General features: G+C 39.0%; 1 protein-coding gene across 2 annotated transcripts in view; it reads left to right on the forward strand.

The window, feature by feature from the left end:
- luzp1 (leucine zipper protein 1) overlaps positions 1–11331 on the forward strand; it is a 57309-nt gene extending 45978 nt beyond the window's left edge. For both annotated transcript variants that reach the window (XM_053509477.1, XM_053509478.1), the window contains exons 4-5: positions 5213–5399; positions 5776–11331. In XM_053509477.1, the coding sequence (XP_053365452.1) occupies positions 5213–5371 (159 nt within the window). In that variant the 3' untranslated portion in view covers positions 5372–5399; positions 5776–11331. The remainder of the gene's footprint in view (positions 1–5212; positions 5400–5775) is intronic.
- The last annotated feature ends 4844 nt before the right edge of the window (positions 11332–16175 follow it).

Below are 16175 nucleotides of genomic sequence, written 5' to 3' on the forward strand. Positions count from 1 at the left end.
AGTCGGCGCTCACAACCTCTCAGATCTGGCAGTACAACCTCAAATCCCGGCGCTCTGACTTTTGCTACTCATTTTGCGATATTCCTGTAGCAAAACTCACTTGTGCACTTGTAAACGCGGGGGCGGGGCTGGGGTGGAAATGAAGTCATTTTATTGGTCGATGCCTCACCAATGAACAACGCCAGCCACAATGCAAACATTTGTATGCATATGTATCAGCTATTTTGTTTTTAAACGCTTGGAAATTTTTTTTATTAACTATCATTAGTTTTACTGGATTTTATATACCAGTAAAAGCGCAGCAATGTCGTTTAATTGGTTGGCATAGACGACCACCACCACCGAAACGGCGCGAGCTGCTCTGTGTAGTCTGTGACGTCATCGCGCACAAAACGTCCCACTTCATTGGATGGCTCCAACCAATTAAATGTTCATTGGTGAGGCATTGACCAATAAAATGACTTCATTTCCACCCCAGCCCCGCCCCCGCGTTTACAAGTGCACAAGTGAGTTTTGCTACAGGAATATCGCAAAATGAGTAGCAAAAGTCAGAGCGCCGGGATTTGAGGTTGTACTGCCAGATCTGAGAGGTTGTGAGCGCCGACTTGTGGTTGTACAGTGAAACTGAAGTAAAGCGCAAAGATAAATGTGTAGTACACAATTGTGCCTGTTAATCTGCAACTTCGAATTCAAAACACAGGTGTGCAAATCGATAGATGCAGCTTTTCACATCAGAGCTGTGAGTACAAATTTCAACTTACAAATACAAATATTCATTTTACAAGTTCTCAGATTCGAATTTGCAAGCTCTCGGGTTTTGCTACTGTTTTACCTTCATACGTTTAATCTCCGGAGAGAATTCCACGGCCCTTCTGCATTATGTTTGATTACAAGAACTCAGTCTCATCTATGTTCGGTTTGATTCTTTTTACTACGTGTGAAATGTGAGCCGATCAGGGCGCCCGCTTCAGCCAGAGACCCGGTGAAAGAAAGTATTAAGACAGATCAGGAATGGAAGCAAAATTTTCTTCCCAGAAACTCGTCACATCGGCTGAACTTCCCCTCACATGGGGGCAAATGTGCAGAAACGATCGTCCCATTAGAAAATTTATTCAGATGTATCGATGCATATTTGTTTAAATTTCCGCTGCTATTCGGATTATTAGTGGATTATTAGGGTCCATGTAAATACACCTATTGTTTTTCATCATGTTGCATCCGTGGTAGTGCGGCACGTGCATTGTATCATGTCTAATCAGATCTTTGTGTTTTGTATGAATAGAAGTATTAAGAGTAAATGAACGTGGTCGAAGGTGATCAGTTGATACCTGTACTGATCAAAGTGCATCGCGGCTGTAGAGGACTTCCACTGCTCAACTCGGTCTCTGTATCGATGGGATGTGATGTAGAGGAGGCAGGGGTTGGAAGAGCAGTGAGTGAGGAACGTCAGAGATTTTACTTTTAACAGTTTAGTTTTTTGTCAGTTGTCAATGTTTGTTGAATAACTTTATCTAACGTTGGCTAGCTAGCCGGTTAATCTACGTCACGCTTGTTAGTTAGTACATCATTGGATGAGTTTCAAAAGCTACTGAGAAAATGTAATGAAATTCTTGACACATTTTTAATTCTTAACAAAATAATTCATCAAAAAATACCACGAAGTTGAGTGTTACATTAATCTCTTGTTGTTTTGCAGTTCACTTTACAAGCTGCTTATGTAGTACAGGAGTACAGGAGCGCATGTGGTTGTTCAGAAGGGCTCTGAAGTTCACGAGCGCTCTGGTTTGTGAACGCAGTCCTGATGTTCCATCACGCTTGTCTGTTACTCAGGCAGACCAAGCAGAGGAGAGAGAGTCTATCACAGGATTGAAGGACTAGTCGCAAAATAAAAACATTAGGCACACTGACCATTTCAGTCGCCGTCGGGAGCCCTGTGTCTCCTGCTCTGCGTAGTGAGATAAATACTTAGCATACTTGTGAATGAGACTCATGGGATGAGTACAGGACAATCTTTAGATTTCTACCTACCTCTTGTTTTAATCCCACACTATCCAGTCCTGATCATCTTCTAAAGAAACTAGTGAGACATTACAAATGTCTACAAAAACTCTACAATTTTCTCTATAATGTACGTGTTGGATTATTCTGGAACCTCCAGATGATGAAGCCGAAGAAACTAAGAGCACAATTGTGTGTGTGTGTGTGTGTGTGTGTGTGTGTGTTAGTCACCACTGTTGCACCAGTCCCGGGTGCTGAATTTTGAGTGTTTGGGTTTCTCGCTGGTGAATTCGGGTCGGTTTCACCGCTCAGGAATCTTATTTACTCTCAGTAATGTTTCCTTGTATGTAAAAGATTGGGTTGTCTGGAAAAGTCATTTCCGTTGCTTTTGGAACAAAGACTGGACTCCAGTGAGATGCCGATGGCGTCTGTTTCTGAAAGCCAGAATGACAAAGGAAGTAGCTGTAGCGCTGAGTTGTGGAATGTACCATGGTGGTTATTGAAGAAGAAGAAAAGCACTCGGCTAATTTTGGCAAGGGGCCAGATTTATTTGAGAACATGCCTATTGGGATATAAAACAGCACGTGTAGCTTAAAATTGTGCTTGAATGTTGAAATATTTTAGATTCTGCTGTTTAACATGAGTTTACATTATCAGGGTGAACGTGGATGAACGTGAAGTTTCCCACCAGTTAGGAAATTAATATGAAACTTTTCTAAATAAAAACCAAAACTGTAGTTTAGTAGATTCTTCTTGTATAGCTTTGATCTGGGAACTGTACCATATAGCTGTGTAACTTTTTTGTTTTTTATGTATGAATATATGAAGTTTATTTGAATAATCGATAATGAATTATGATGTGGTAGCAGTAAGGGGCGGAGCGTCTACCACGTGCTCCCTCATACCTCTGGAGTTGGGGGTTAAAGATGTGCCTCCAGTCTGTGCATGTTCTCCCCGTGCTTGGCGAGTTCTTCCGTCAGGTTCTCCGGTTTCCTACAACAGTTCACACACACTATACACGGACAGAGTTCCTGTAGTGTGTGTGTGTGTGTGCCTGGAAGTGGGTTGGCACCACATCCAGGGTGTACTCTCTTGCCTTGTGCCCTAATGTCCCTGGGATAGGCTCCTGGCCCCCAGTGACCCTACACAGGATATAGATGATGGATGGACGGATTAAAGATGATGTGAACGAACAAATCCTAATTATTAACTGCAGTACAAACCAAATGGCTCATGATGTACTTTTTTTAACCAGTTTTTACATTTTAAACAAAAGTAACACACTGATTGATGTACAGTTTGGCTACTGTTTATTTATATTGAAACTTTCTTAAAAGTATATAAAAACATTTAAATACAAGCCTTAGTAAATCTTTTGTCACTGTCCTTAAGTACATATTTTACAAATTTGTACTTTACGAGTAGTTACATTAGAACATATGTTTAACTTTTACTCCACCACATCGTAGAGCAAATTATCTGTACTTTTACTTCAGTGCAGTTCTGCTTAGCGTTTATTACGTAATAACATAATCACAGTGGTGTGTTATTATATATATATACCTCCTGGAAATATGTATAATATGAAAATATGTATAAATTTGTTAAATTTGCTGTTTAAGTAAAAACACGTCCTTCGTTTTGTTAATTGCCGGGTCATTAAAATTATGTCTAGAATTTTCGATTCCTTGTGATATAAATTCTTAACATGCATATTTAGCGTTTTTACTTTACTTAGATTTTGCCCTCATCTTTGTATTTAGTTGCATTAATTTTATTATATATTACTTTGTATGATTAATTTAATTGCATTATTGTACTTCACTGATTCAACACTTGCTCTATATCTAAAGTTTTTATTTAAATGCAATTCTTATTAATGATTAGTAGAAAATTCCAAACATAGAGATTCACATTTACGTATTAACAACTGAAATTAGGGTTGCCAGATATTATCAAAAAATCCCAACGTTCCACAAATCCAAAAGTTACACAAAATGAGGTTGAAAATAGCCAGAAGGATGTGGTATTGGACAAGAGAGGTACTTTTTTGCCTCTTTTCTTTTCTCAATCTTAAACTTTATTGAAAGTAAATTATACTGTGGTTGTAATGAAAAGCTGCACCTTCGTACCAGATTCCAGCAGAATGTCCAGGGATCGCGAAACAACCATAAATCTGATGAAGTATTATTAGACAGTTATTGTCGTCAGCTGTAAATGAGTTCTCTCTCTTTCACACACACACACACACACACAGTTTGGGAAAGACGACACTGTTATGAAACATGGTTATCTTTATCGGTCAGATTAGATAAAAGATGGCATGCTTGCCAGAAAGTTCCACCGACGCCTGTTTCAGGGTTTCTGCAAACTGATGTTATAATTTGTGATTGATTTTTCTTTTGTCTCCTGTTCTTTCTCCTTGTCTCTCGGACCCCACAAAAAAAAGGAGCATTTCCACTTCCATTTCCAATCCAGATATGAAACAATACCTCCGGATAGCAGACAGTCTGGTTATGAGGTCCAGAACGTTAGATAGTGCAGTGATGGTCTGTAACGAGGTTAACGCTCAGTTCACGGGGAAAGCCAGATGGATCTCGTCCAAAACAGCACAGTCTTCTTTCAGAGCCAGCTTCAGTCATTTCCTGCTCCCAGTCCTTCCTGTGTCAGACAGGAAGTTGCCCGGGTTGCGCCTGCCCATTTGGCAGGCACTGCATCGTAACCGGTTTCCTGTGCCCCGTCTCCCCCTCGCATTTTCCCATCGCATTAGCCACGGGGCCTATTATGTGCGATAATTGTAGATCCGCACCAGAACGAGAGCCAGTAGAGAGCCTGGCACACACTGGTTCCTTGTGTAAATCACTGGGTTGGCTGTGGATCATGGGCTAGGTTCTTTTTTTTTTTTTTTTTAAGCCCAGCTTATTATTATAGAGTTATTTAGCTTCAAGTATTTTCCAAGGAGTTGGTTAATCATGTCGAAGTATTACGTTTTCTCAGATTTAATCTGGCAAATGAACTGATAAGTATGAAAGCGTCTTTAATAGACGACACGATTCTTAGTGTGTTTTAGGGACACAGCCGTGTATGGACATGGGGTATTGGGGGGTTAAGTGCAGATCACAGGATCATTAAATTACCAAATTGTAGTGACTCTAGATTTATTTAAGTATCAAACAGAATGCAGCACGTCATGTTTGGGTTTTTTTTTGTGCAGGCTGGCGATGAGGGCGAGCCGTCAGCGAGCTCATGGAGGAGGCAGTCGGCAGGTGAGGTCAACTCGTCTGAGCGGCTCAGAGGTCGGGGCGTGTTGACCGGCAAGGCTAGCGTCAGAGACGGGAGTCGCCTCTGGACCAGCCATCATCATGACAACTGACCCTGTGCTCCATTGCTCTTCCACAGAGGTGTGTGTGTGTGTGGTTTTTCTTTTCAGCATTCCTGTAACATCTGGGCTAGAAAATAGAAACTAAATGAAGGAACTAGTATTGTTTCCTTTGCTGTCAAATGTATTTATTTGTAATTTAACACGATGCCATGTGACTAAGATGACGAGCATTGAGTTTAAATAAGAGTCACGCACCAGAGCTTACAAAATAGCACTCGCTCCAGGGGGAAAAAAATGTCATATTTTTTTCCATTCATATTGTATTTAATTTATATAACCGTAACTACGTGATGAAGCCGTGTGAAAGTAATTAAATCAAGGTCTTGAAACCAGAATGTGTTTCCTGTAAGTGTAGTTAAATTTGTTAAGTTTTGAACTGCTCTCGTTCTGCGCAGGTCCCATGTGAGGCGACGATCTCGTGTGTTTAGGCTCCGCTGCATCTCAATCCTCAGACATCTCCAAGCTGCACGTGAACTCCCCTATAGCCCCTCCCCTCCCTTCCCCTGACCCGACCCGACCCGACCCGACCCTGACCTCTCCCACAGCTGCCCTCGTGTGTCCCCGGGACTGGACGCATGTTCGAACAGAGGGAAGGGGAAACGGAGGAACAGGGGGAAGTGCTGCTGAGATACGGCACAGTTTAGGGTGGATCCCTGGACCATCCCTACTGTGGAAGTGACGCTGGACACCTGAGATTTGGGACGACGTGTTATAGCCGGGCGCATCCTGTATCTCAACTTGCAAGTTTTTTTTTTTTCTTTATCATTTTTTCTTTATTTTTCCTCATGATCAGGAATTTTGTCGGATTCTTGCACAACCCAGGATCAGCACGCAAACGCACAGCTTTGCACACACACGGGAAAAATGATCCCAATTCGTGCTCACGAGTGATCTTTTATGTCTGTGCGCAAAAAATGTTTTCATCTTTTGTCTCAGCCTTTAAAGTGCCAAAGTGTCCCTTTTTATGTTTCTTTAATATTTCTCTCTTTTTTTTAATCCTCTGTCTTTATGGTGTCACTGGTTATGAAATTGCACATCAGAAAATGGCAACCAGCATTAAATGCATATACATATATATATTTTTTTCTTTCGAAGACAAGCTGCTTCTCAAACAGCGCAGGATAACAGAGCGGGATCACGGTCCAATCAGTATGTAGATAAATATATGTGTAAAGAATTGGGTGGGTTGGATGCTCAGAGTGGAGCTTGTGGAACACGAACACACACACACACACACACACACACACACACTTGCACGCTTTGCACAGACAGGAACAAGGCATAAAGAGAAAGCGGAGTGGTGGTTTTATTCCCAGTACCCAGAGGCTGAAAGTGACCGAAACACTTTGCTCCCATGGTGCATTGCTGCGGGAACGGTACGGGAAACAACATCTGCATCTTCGTGCGCTACCTGCTTACACGGGTGTTGCAGTGATGTCACAAGCCACGAACTCTGATTGGATAACGAGGGTGTCTGATGTTACAGCAGCGACTGTGATTGGACGGAGCTTGTACTCTGAAAATGATCAGGTTCAGCCTTAGATGATTTTTCTTTCTTTTTTTTTTTTTTAAACATACCGAAATGCTGTTATGAACATGCAACACAGAAAATAATGGAAGTCGTGGGTCCACTGTCCTCTAGTCCCTGGAAATTCTGTCCATATTTCACTGTATTCATGGAGTCTGTCTGTCTGTCTGCAACTAAACCGTCTGTGCCATCCTGCCTTGCTGTGTGTGTATAACTAGTTTCTTTGTCCTACTCAAGTTCTTAGCGTCGTGCCGTCACGGCCAGCGTTTCCCATTCCAGCGCCGTCCGCTCCTGTTTTTCTCACGTAGATAGACGGGCTTCGTCTAGACGTCTCGTCTGAGCGCTTATTGCACTTGAAATAATTAGTAAAGAAAGTTACATTTCCAGTCCGAGTATGTTGCTGATAATGTAGAGAGGTGATGCGTCTTTTTAAATGTTTTGCTCAGATTGTTTCAACCACTACATTTTCTAAGAGAGAGAACAAAAAATAGTGTGTGTGTGTGTGTGTGTGTATGTGTGTGTGTGTATGTGTGAATGAGTGACGGGAGAGATTGACTGCTTTTAAGATATTGTGCATTATGTTTGACTCAGCAGTGCTTCCACACAATAAAATCATCCTTTTACCCGACCATTAGTTTCATAAAACATGCTTTAAAAATAATAAAATAAAATAAAAATCCACAGGCCCAACTGACTTCACTTCCTGTATCTGGGTTTTTCTGGTTGCTGTAATACACCAGCACCATGCACACCTTCCACTCCAACCCCAAGACAAGTGCAGTGCAGTAATAGTGCAATCCTGTCTTGCTGTCTTCATGACTCTTTAGTGCTGGAGTGTTTGTGCGGTTTGGCATAAAATGTATTATTTTAGAGTAAAGCAGTGTCCTAATGCTGTCGCTGATTATCTGGTTTACTCTCATGGCTTCAGGAAACGGCTTCATGTTTTTATCTTTGCACTAAAATAAGATTTGCTTTTCTCCCATGAAAAATAATTCTGATCAAAACAATTTTAAAAAAAAAGGTTTCTACTAGTTTCAATTCCTAAAGTCTGCAAAAAATAATAATACAAATAAAGTGGACTTTCAGTAGTGCAACTTTACACACAGTTCTCCGGTATTTCCGAAAAAATATTCAGTTTTCTGCTTCATTTATAAATATGAAAACATGACATCAGCTGTTCAAAGGAGATTCTTGTTTATTTTGGACGCCTTTAGCATTGTTTTACAGTGTAGTGCGATTTAAGCCGCGATATGTAACTATTAAATGTACAATTTGGTGTGCAAATGTGTTTATCAAGTCTAACAGCAAATAAAGGCACAAATGATCTCATTTAATCAAAAATAGTTATTTAAAGTTTTAACAAGCTCTACATAAATTCTCAACCTAGTGTCTTGTTTTTTTTTTATTTTTTAGTTTGTTTAATTGGATTAACAGGTTAATTTTTGATTCAGAATCGATCTACACTTAATTGTTTAGATAAATTTGCACCAGACGGAGGGTCAAAAACCTTGAAAATATACAGGGGTGCGTAGACACATCCTGTACTTGAATAAAACTCTGGGTAAAATACGACTCAAGTGGAAGTCCTCCAATTACATTTCTACTTGATTAACAGTGTGAAAGTTCTCACCTTTTAAGGTTATTTACTGTAAGTATCGAAAGTACTGAGCTTGTATTAGTTCACAGTAGCCTTTACACCAGTACACAAGTCTCTGTGTGTGTGTGTGTGTGTGTGTGTGTGTGTGTGTGCGCCGTGTTCCTTCGCCGTCTGCAGCCGATTTAGATTACAAACACTTGCTTTACATGGCAGCCAGACTATTCATACACTTACACAAAACACTCAGCAGGGGGCGATAATCCAGTTTAGATACTACTAGCCACTGTGCTTATTTAACGCGATGCCGTGCATGAAGTAAAAGTACAGATATTTGCTGTATGATGTAGTGGAGTAAAACAGAACAAAAAAAAAGCGTCCTCTAATAAAGCTACCCAAGTAAAGTATCAAAGTAAAATTGACTTAGTCACCTTCCATCTGTGAAAATATCCCACAGCTTTTGCAAAAAATACAAATCGTTTTCAGCAACGCGCATTTTCATGATTAGTGCAGTGCTGCCACCTACTGGACTGGAGTGTGGAGCAGATTATCATCACTTTGTACGCGACATGACATTTAAACAATTTAACAAACAATTAGTAACTAGTAGTTTTTTTAAAACTTTAAAAAATCAGAAAGTAAATATTAGTGCAGTAGAATGGAATTTAAAATCACGATGCTCAAAAATCAAATTGAATCAATAGTTTCCCTGTGATTCATAGCTCTATGGTCGACATAAAGAAATCACCAGCTTACAGTAGCCTTCTTCATGCTTCTAGTCGGTCAAGTCACCGCTGATCCACATGTTAAATGCAAAGAAAAAAGTAAAAAAGACTGTTGTAAATAATTGCAGTGGACATGGACCAGCGTCCCTCATCTCTCTTGTCTTCTGCATTTGTTCTGGATTGTTTTGGAGGTTAGTTATCAAACGTTGAACCTTTAAAAACCGATCCTGTTGTAGCCTGTTGCAGGTCATTTAAAAGGCATTTATGTAAAGTATAAACCTCGACCCAGAGACTAGAAACCCGCTATTTTTTTGGCCTATTGTGTTAAGCCTCTCCATGTACAACTCAACACTTTGAACAGACTGAATAACTTTTGTTTATTTCACATGAAACACCTTAATGAGACGACGAAGCAGCACTGCAAGGCAAAACATAACCACTCGCTATGATATCAAATATCGGCATTCAGTCGTGCTCATTATTTTTTCTGGATCTGTAGGATTTTGTTTTCATAACTGGACCTGGAATTTTAGTTTGACTCGCCCTGTGTTCTCTCTTTCTCTCTCTCTCTCTCTCTCTCTCTCTGTATGTGTGTCTCTCTCATGTCCTCACATTGACCTCCAGACATCACATGTTCATGACCATAAACTGACTCCAGTCAAAACGCATTCATTGAAAGACTAAAGAAACGAGCAATAACAAATCCAGGCGCAATCAGCGACAGAGAAATCGCTCCTGTAGAGATTCGAATAAAAATTCAAAAAATTTCAAAAGTCCCCCTTTTTGGTTAGACGTGTTGAGTTGTGTTTGTGTAACTTATAAACTCTTGTAAGTCTGTAAAGGTCATGCTGAAACACTCCGGTGGTTTACTTTTCTTTTGTTTATTTGCTCTTAATCACATCCATTGCACTCCATTGGTTTCCTTCTCAGTGGGGAAAAAGACAAAAAAGCAAAAATTGACGCATATTTGTTTTTTCAGCGAATGTACAGCCAGAGAGTCTATGTGTATATATTTGTAAAGGTTTCTTTTTTACCCAAAAATAAAGTTTCTAGTTTTAACACTTTGGAGGAGAGAGAAGAAATAAATGCAAAATCCGAATATGTATCTTTTGCTTTGTGCCTTTATCATTCCAATGTCTTTGATTTTTTTTTTTTTTTACATACAAAATGGCCTGAAGTGTGTTAACATGAGTTGAATACTGAATTTAGAATTTTTCCTCTTTTTCATGGTCTCCTATTTTTTGTCTACCAGTGTTTTTTTTTTTTTTGTTTGTTTTTTTTTCAATTTGTCTGGGATTTTTTAGGAGAAAGATCCTTATTTGGGATTCTTGTATTGGAAAAACGTATTTAAAATATCTTGTAATTTTGTAAAGTTGGCCTTTAATTTTATTCCCTTTATATTTTATCACCTTTTTTATTATTTTATTTGTTTGTATCTTTCCACTGTACGCTCCTGGAGAGTTTTGTTGTTGTCTTTTTTCATGTTTTAAATGACATTTTGTTTATCTATCTATATATCTATCTTTGCCAGTAATAATTAATGCAAATCCACTAATTTTCATCATTCTGCAGTTATTACGTAGATATGTTATAGATCATAATGCTTAAAATGTGTATTGTAGGTGCATTGGGTTCAGGTTCATAACTGCTGTTCCTCACTCCGACCTCCCGAACTCGCCAGTGTCTTCTTTATACGTTGCCAAAGATAGACAGACCTAGACAGTCCTGGGTCTCGGATACACACACACACACACATACACAGATATATATATACACTCCTCACATCTAATACAGTAGGTGTAGAATTAATCATGAGTACAGTCTCACACACACACACACACACCGTTATGAGTCTGCACACTCAACCATGGGACACTTTTATTTTATATCTTTGCTAGAGCAGTGTCTGTGAGTGGTGTGTGAGAGAGCGAGTGTGTATACACACACACACACACACACACACGGCTATTTTAGCATCCAACTTTTTGTGCATGTTTAAGCTAAGCGCGTTGTGCATGTTGTTAGAGAGCTCTCCTCCGGCTGCCGAGTCGACAGCAGATCATGTATTCCACTTAAGTAATAAAACGTGTGTAACATGATCCAACATCTGGTTTGTGGTTATTTATCTGTTTTTTTTTTTTGTTTTTTTTGTTTTTGTATTTGCTTTCAAAAATGTCTGGGCATCTCGTCTCACCTCATCTCACTCAAATCATCGTTCTTATGTAAAACATTAGCCAACACACTTCAACATCTCCATTATGTTACAGCTTTGTGTCTGCGTGTGTGATGTGCTTGAGTAGCATTCCTGAGAGAAAACTACAAAGGAAATTTCCTAAAAACAGCATCTTTTCATAAAAGCAATCTGATGAAGGTATTGAAGTTAAATCATTTAATTTATAAAGTCTTAACAAATCACTAAATTTTTATTCACATGTTCATTCGTGTTCACTAACCGCTTCATCCTGGTCATAGTCTCAGTCGAGCTCATCCCAGGAACACTAGCTGTAGTACTCGTTCACATCCAGGAGCACTTTATTCCAGCCGGTCCATTTTCTGGGAGCTGGGAGGAAACTCAGGCGAAGTTACGATCGTGGTTACAGAATGAACAAGAATAAACACTGGGCTTTGATGTCTGGACATAAATATCAGCAAAGTTTATCCAAAGGACAACCTACAGTTCTGATTTTTTTTTTTTAAGTGCCAAAATCTGGTTCCTCAAATGTCCACTGGGGGCCTGTTCCGAACGTGAGTCAATCCCTATAGACCCCCATGTTAAATCTTTATACCATAAATGAACAAGTTTACAGCCTGGTACGTGGGGGGCCAATTTTTATACAACTTCTTAGTTAAAATTATATTAAGCCATAAAATTAGCCATAATTAGAAGCATGGCTGCATTGCAGGTGTCAAACCGCTAAATGTCTGTGATGCATCACTTTAGCTGACCAGCTTACTGGAATCTCGATAGTTTAACTTGCATGGGTGTGGACGACTGAGATCGAGCAAATGCAAAGTAACGTTAGCATATAAATTTAGCAACATTAGCCACCTTAGAATTTTAGCTAAACTAATGCTAAGCTAGCTAGTTTGTGGTAATTGGACTAAGTGGGCGTGTTCTGTTTAGCAGCCAGGTGCTGTCGCCCATTTGCACATTTATGGAATATCCAGGGATTTGGGCGGAGTCAACTTCTGCCAATAATTGAGCTTCAAAACCATTCTTAAGGAAACCTCTAGGTGACGTCATGCAGGGTTTATATGCAGTGTAAGAGCTGGACAGTTTATGGGTTTATTTAAAGTCTGTTTAAAAAAATAAGCCTTGATTAAATCAGCTAATAATTAGACTTTGTGTTAGTGTTTTGTAGCTCGCTATTGGTTTGTGAAATACCAACAAACCTACAAAACTTTTTGTAGTATTAACTAGCTAATTAGTGCAAATAGCCCTAATGTTAGAAAACAAGCAAATCTTTTTTTTAAAAGATATTTTTAGTTTGTTTCTACATTTGCTGTTGATTCATAATGAAAGAGCAGATACTGTATGTATAATGAAAGGTTCTATAGTTTTTAATACTAAATATAATAAACTATTATGTTTGTCTCATGTCAGAGGAAAATAAACATTTTCTGTTTTTTGTCCATTTTTTTTTTTTTACATTGCCTTGAGTTTAAACAAGCCAATTAGATTTGTTCTTTTTTGATGTCATATGAGAAGAACCCCTCCACTGACTTAAAGGGGGTGTGGCTTATTTACATCGACACTGAAATGGCTCATCTGGAGGAGGGGTGAAGCAGATGGAGTCTGAGATACTGGAGCGTTAAGTGACAGAGTTAAAAAAAAATGTTTAAGTAATAATAAAATATGGGACATTTAATCAGATTTTTCAAAGGTTTTGGTTTAGAACAATCAGTTACAGCCTGTCAGTCTTATTCCCTCCCCAAAAGTCGTGAAATTTAACTTAAATTGCAGACAGCATGTAACACCAAGTAAGTGCTAACTTTATAACTCACTGCAGTATGCTTATAAATAGCTGTCTGTGTGTGTGTGTGTGTGTGTGCTTCAAATACCTCATGGCCTTTTTAACAATACTGTTTAAATACCATAAAATAAGTTCTGAAATCATTAATAATAAAAATACATTCATAAAAGAAATTACACAGACATAAGATACACAGTTTTAAAAAAGACGTAAGTCTCAACCTTAATGTCTGGACCTCATTAACCATCATTTAACTTAGAACAGTACAGAGCGCAAACTGGATACCGTGCTGATGAAAGGAAATTACTCACAGCACCTCTGCTTTTGTGGACATACGAGTCTGTGTAATCTGTTCTTTTGATTCAGATATTATTCATTATTATTCTAATGACTGATCTAAATTGTACAGCATTTTGAGAGAACAATAGACACAGTTAAAAAGGCAGTTTTAAAGAAATCCAGACGTACAGTAGATACAGATCCTTAATTAACAGGCCGGGATTTTGCTTCCCACATGATCATAACGATTGTGTCCTGAAGTTTTTGAAGTCTTTATTTCACGTCCTATCTTTGTGTACTGAAGCACTTTGAAGTCTTGGCCCAGTTTGGACCTTTCTTTAATAAAAAAAATAAAATAAAAAAAAAATGGAAACCTTTAGTTATGATTATGCAACATGAATTATTCAGACACTGGTAAATTTTTCCTCATAGCGTTTTTCCATGATGATTAGATTAAATAACTGCATTAGGTCTATAGATCAAAGGAAAATGTACCTTTAAGAAGAGCGCAGAGTTAGAAGTATATAAAAAGTAAACATTGTAATGCAGTCGAGTGTAAATATTGAATGGAATTAAAGTGACGGAGCACTGAAATAATTATCAGGGTACATGTTGTAAACAAAATATCTCAGTAATTTGTGGTCAAATCCCCGAGACAGACCTGTTGTCTGCCAGTCCGTGGTCTCGAGACTTGTTCAGTACAGTCCTGGGGTCGCAAAGACGTTCATGCAAGGAATTCTTCCCAGAGTAAAACAACCACTAAGCCATTATCTTTTTTTAATGAACCTAATCTAAATATCTAGATATTAATATACTGTATATCTAACTAAATAGTAGATATGTCTAATATTAGGCACGCTAGGATATTCACTAGATTCAATCTGTTATAGCAACAAAGCAGAGCGGCACGATGATCTCCAGGGTCAAAGGTTAGATTTGTGCCTCCAGTCTGTGCGTCAGAGTTTGCATGTTCTCGTGCTTACTGAGCTTCTTCTGGTTTCCTCCCAGAGTCCTAATTGATGTTCCCAAATTGTCTGTCACACTCGCTCACTACAAGCAATTTGGGAACAAATTAGCCTAATCTGCATGTCTTTGGACTGTGGGAGGAAACCGGAGTACATGGAGGAAACCCACCAAGCACGGGGAGAACATGCAAACTCCACGCACACAGACCGGAGGCGGGATTCGAACCCCAGACCCTGGAGGTGTGAGGCCACAGTGTTATCCACTACACCTGCCAGGGTTTTAAAACATATGTTATGATGAGAAGAATTAAGAACTTATGAAGATCATAATTTGTTTGAAATAACATTAGTAGTGGAGTTCGGCATAAAGCTGTAAAAGCGGTCACTGGTCTTAAGTGGTATTTTTCAGGCTCGTTTCAGATAATTTCCATCCACTTTTACCCAAGACTCTAGAGGGTGTCCCAAAAGTCTCCATTTGTACAGAGAATGTCTTCCAAACATTTTCATACATAGTTTAGATTAGATTTTTGGGCTCACTGGTGGATTTGTTTCCACCACTGTGTGGTTTCCTCTGCAAAGACCAGGTTAAATTCCCAGTCAGAGTGACCGTAGGTCAGCAGTATAATATTCAACTATCGCATTTATAGTCTGTAAGAATATTTTAGAAGCTTCCCACACCCACACTTAAAGCATGGATGATGAGCGTCTGCGTGGATTTCTACTTCACTGGCTGAAGGTGGACGCATGTAAGGATCACAGAAGCATCAAGCAGAATACTAGGAAGCATCTCGTGCGAAATACAAAAATAAAGCTTTGGTTAAGGGAAGTGTGTTAAACGACAACTTGGCCAAGGAAAGGAACAGTTGGTGCACCAACATCTGTTCTTGTATGTGTAAGACCTGCATCATCATCTACGGGTGGTGGGTGTGTATGAGGAAACGTCTAGGTATGTAGTGTGTGTGCATTGGCGTGAGAGTGCTGATGCGCTCGGTCTGTGTTTGCCTATCTGTGTACATGGGCATGTGATGAAGGTACACATCTTTGAGAGACAGTTCTTTAATTAGGACACCTGTTAAAGCCCTTGTAAAGACAGCAGGTGTGGGAACGGTGTTTAAACTGTGAGCGCGCGTGTGTGTAAAATCGCCAATAGGATAAAACAATAATAAATAGCAGTTATGTTACTGAACACCTAATACAAAAAAAAAAAAAAACACAATAACTCGGCATTTTTTTTCTTTGTTTAATACCAAATTCTGACAAAATATAAAACCTAAACTGTAATGACAATTATTATAAAATAAACGAAACAAAACAAACACGTTTAAACTAGCTGCTTCAATTTCTTGAAAAAGCATCAACATTAACAACTTTTCATATGTCAACAAAGATTTAAAATAAAATTCATTTCAAGCTATTTTTTTTCTCCATTCTCAACTAAATAGTTCATCAAGATCAGGAACAACAGCAGAAGCTATGACGCGTTCACATGAATTTGGGTGTTTTTTTTTCTTCTCTGCATCTACATAAAAATAAAAAATAGAACGTTGAAGTGGGTAAAGTCAGTGCAAAGGGTTTTTTCCGCTTCGGATTCCAGTCCGTTGGTTGTGTTTCTAAACGTCCCGTACTCTGTTTTAATGCTGATGAACTGAACCTTGTGTTTTGTGTCTAACTGGATAAAGACGTTGGTCTGGAGAAACGTCCGCCAGTTCAGACGGATCTACTGCGACGAC

Source organism: Clarias gariepinus, chromosome 13, assembly GCF_024256425.1.
Source record: "Clarias gariepinus isolate MV-2021 ecotype Netherlands chromosome 13, CGAR_prim_01v2, whole genome shotgun sequence".
Taxonomy (NCBI): Eukaryota; Metazoa; Chordata; class Actinopteri; order Siluriformes; family Clariidae; genus Clarias; species Clarias gariepinus.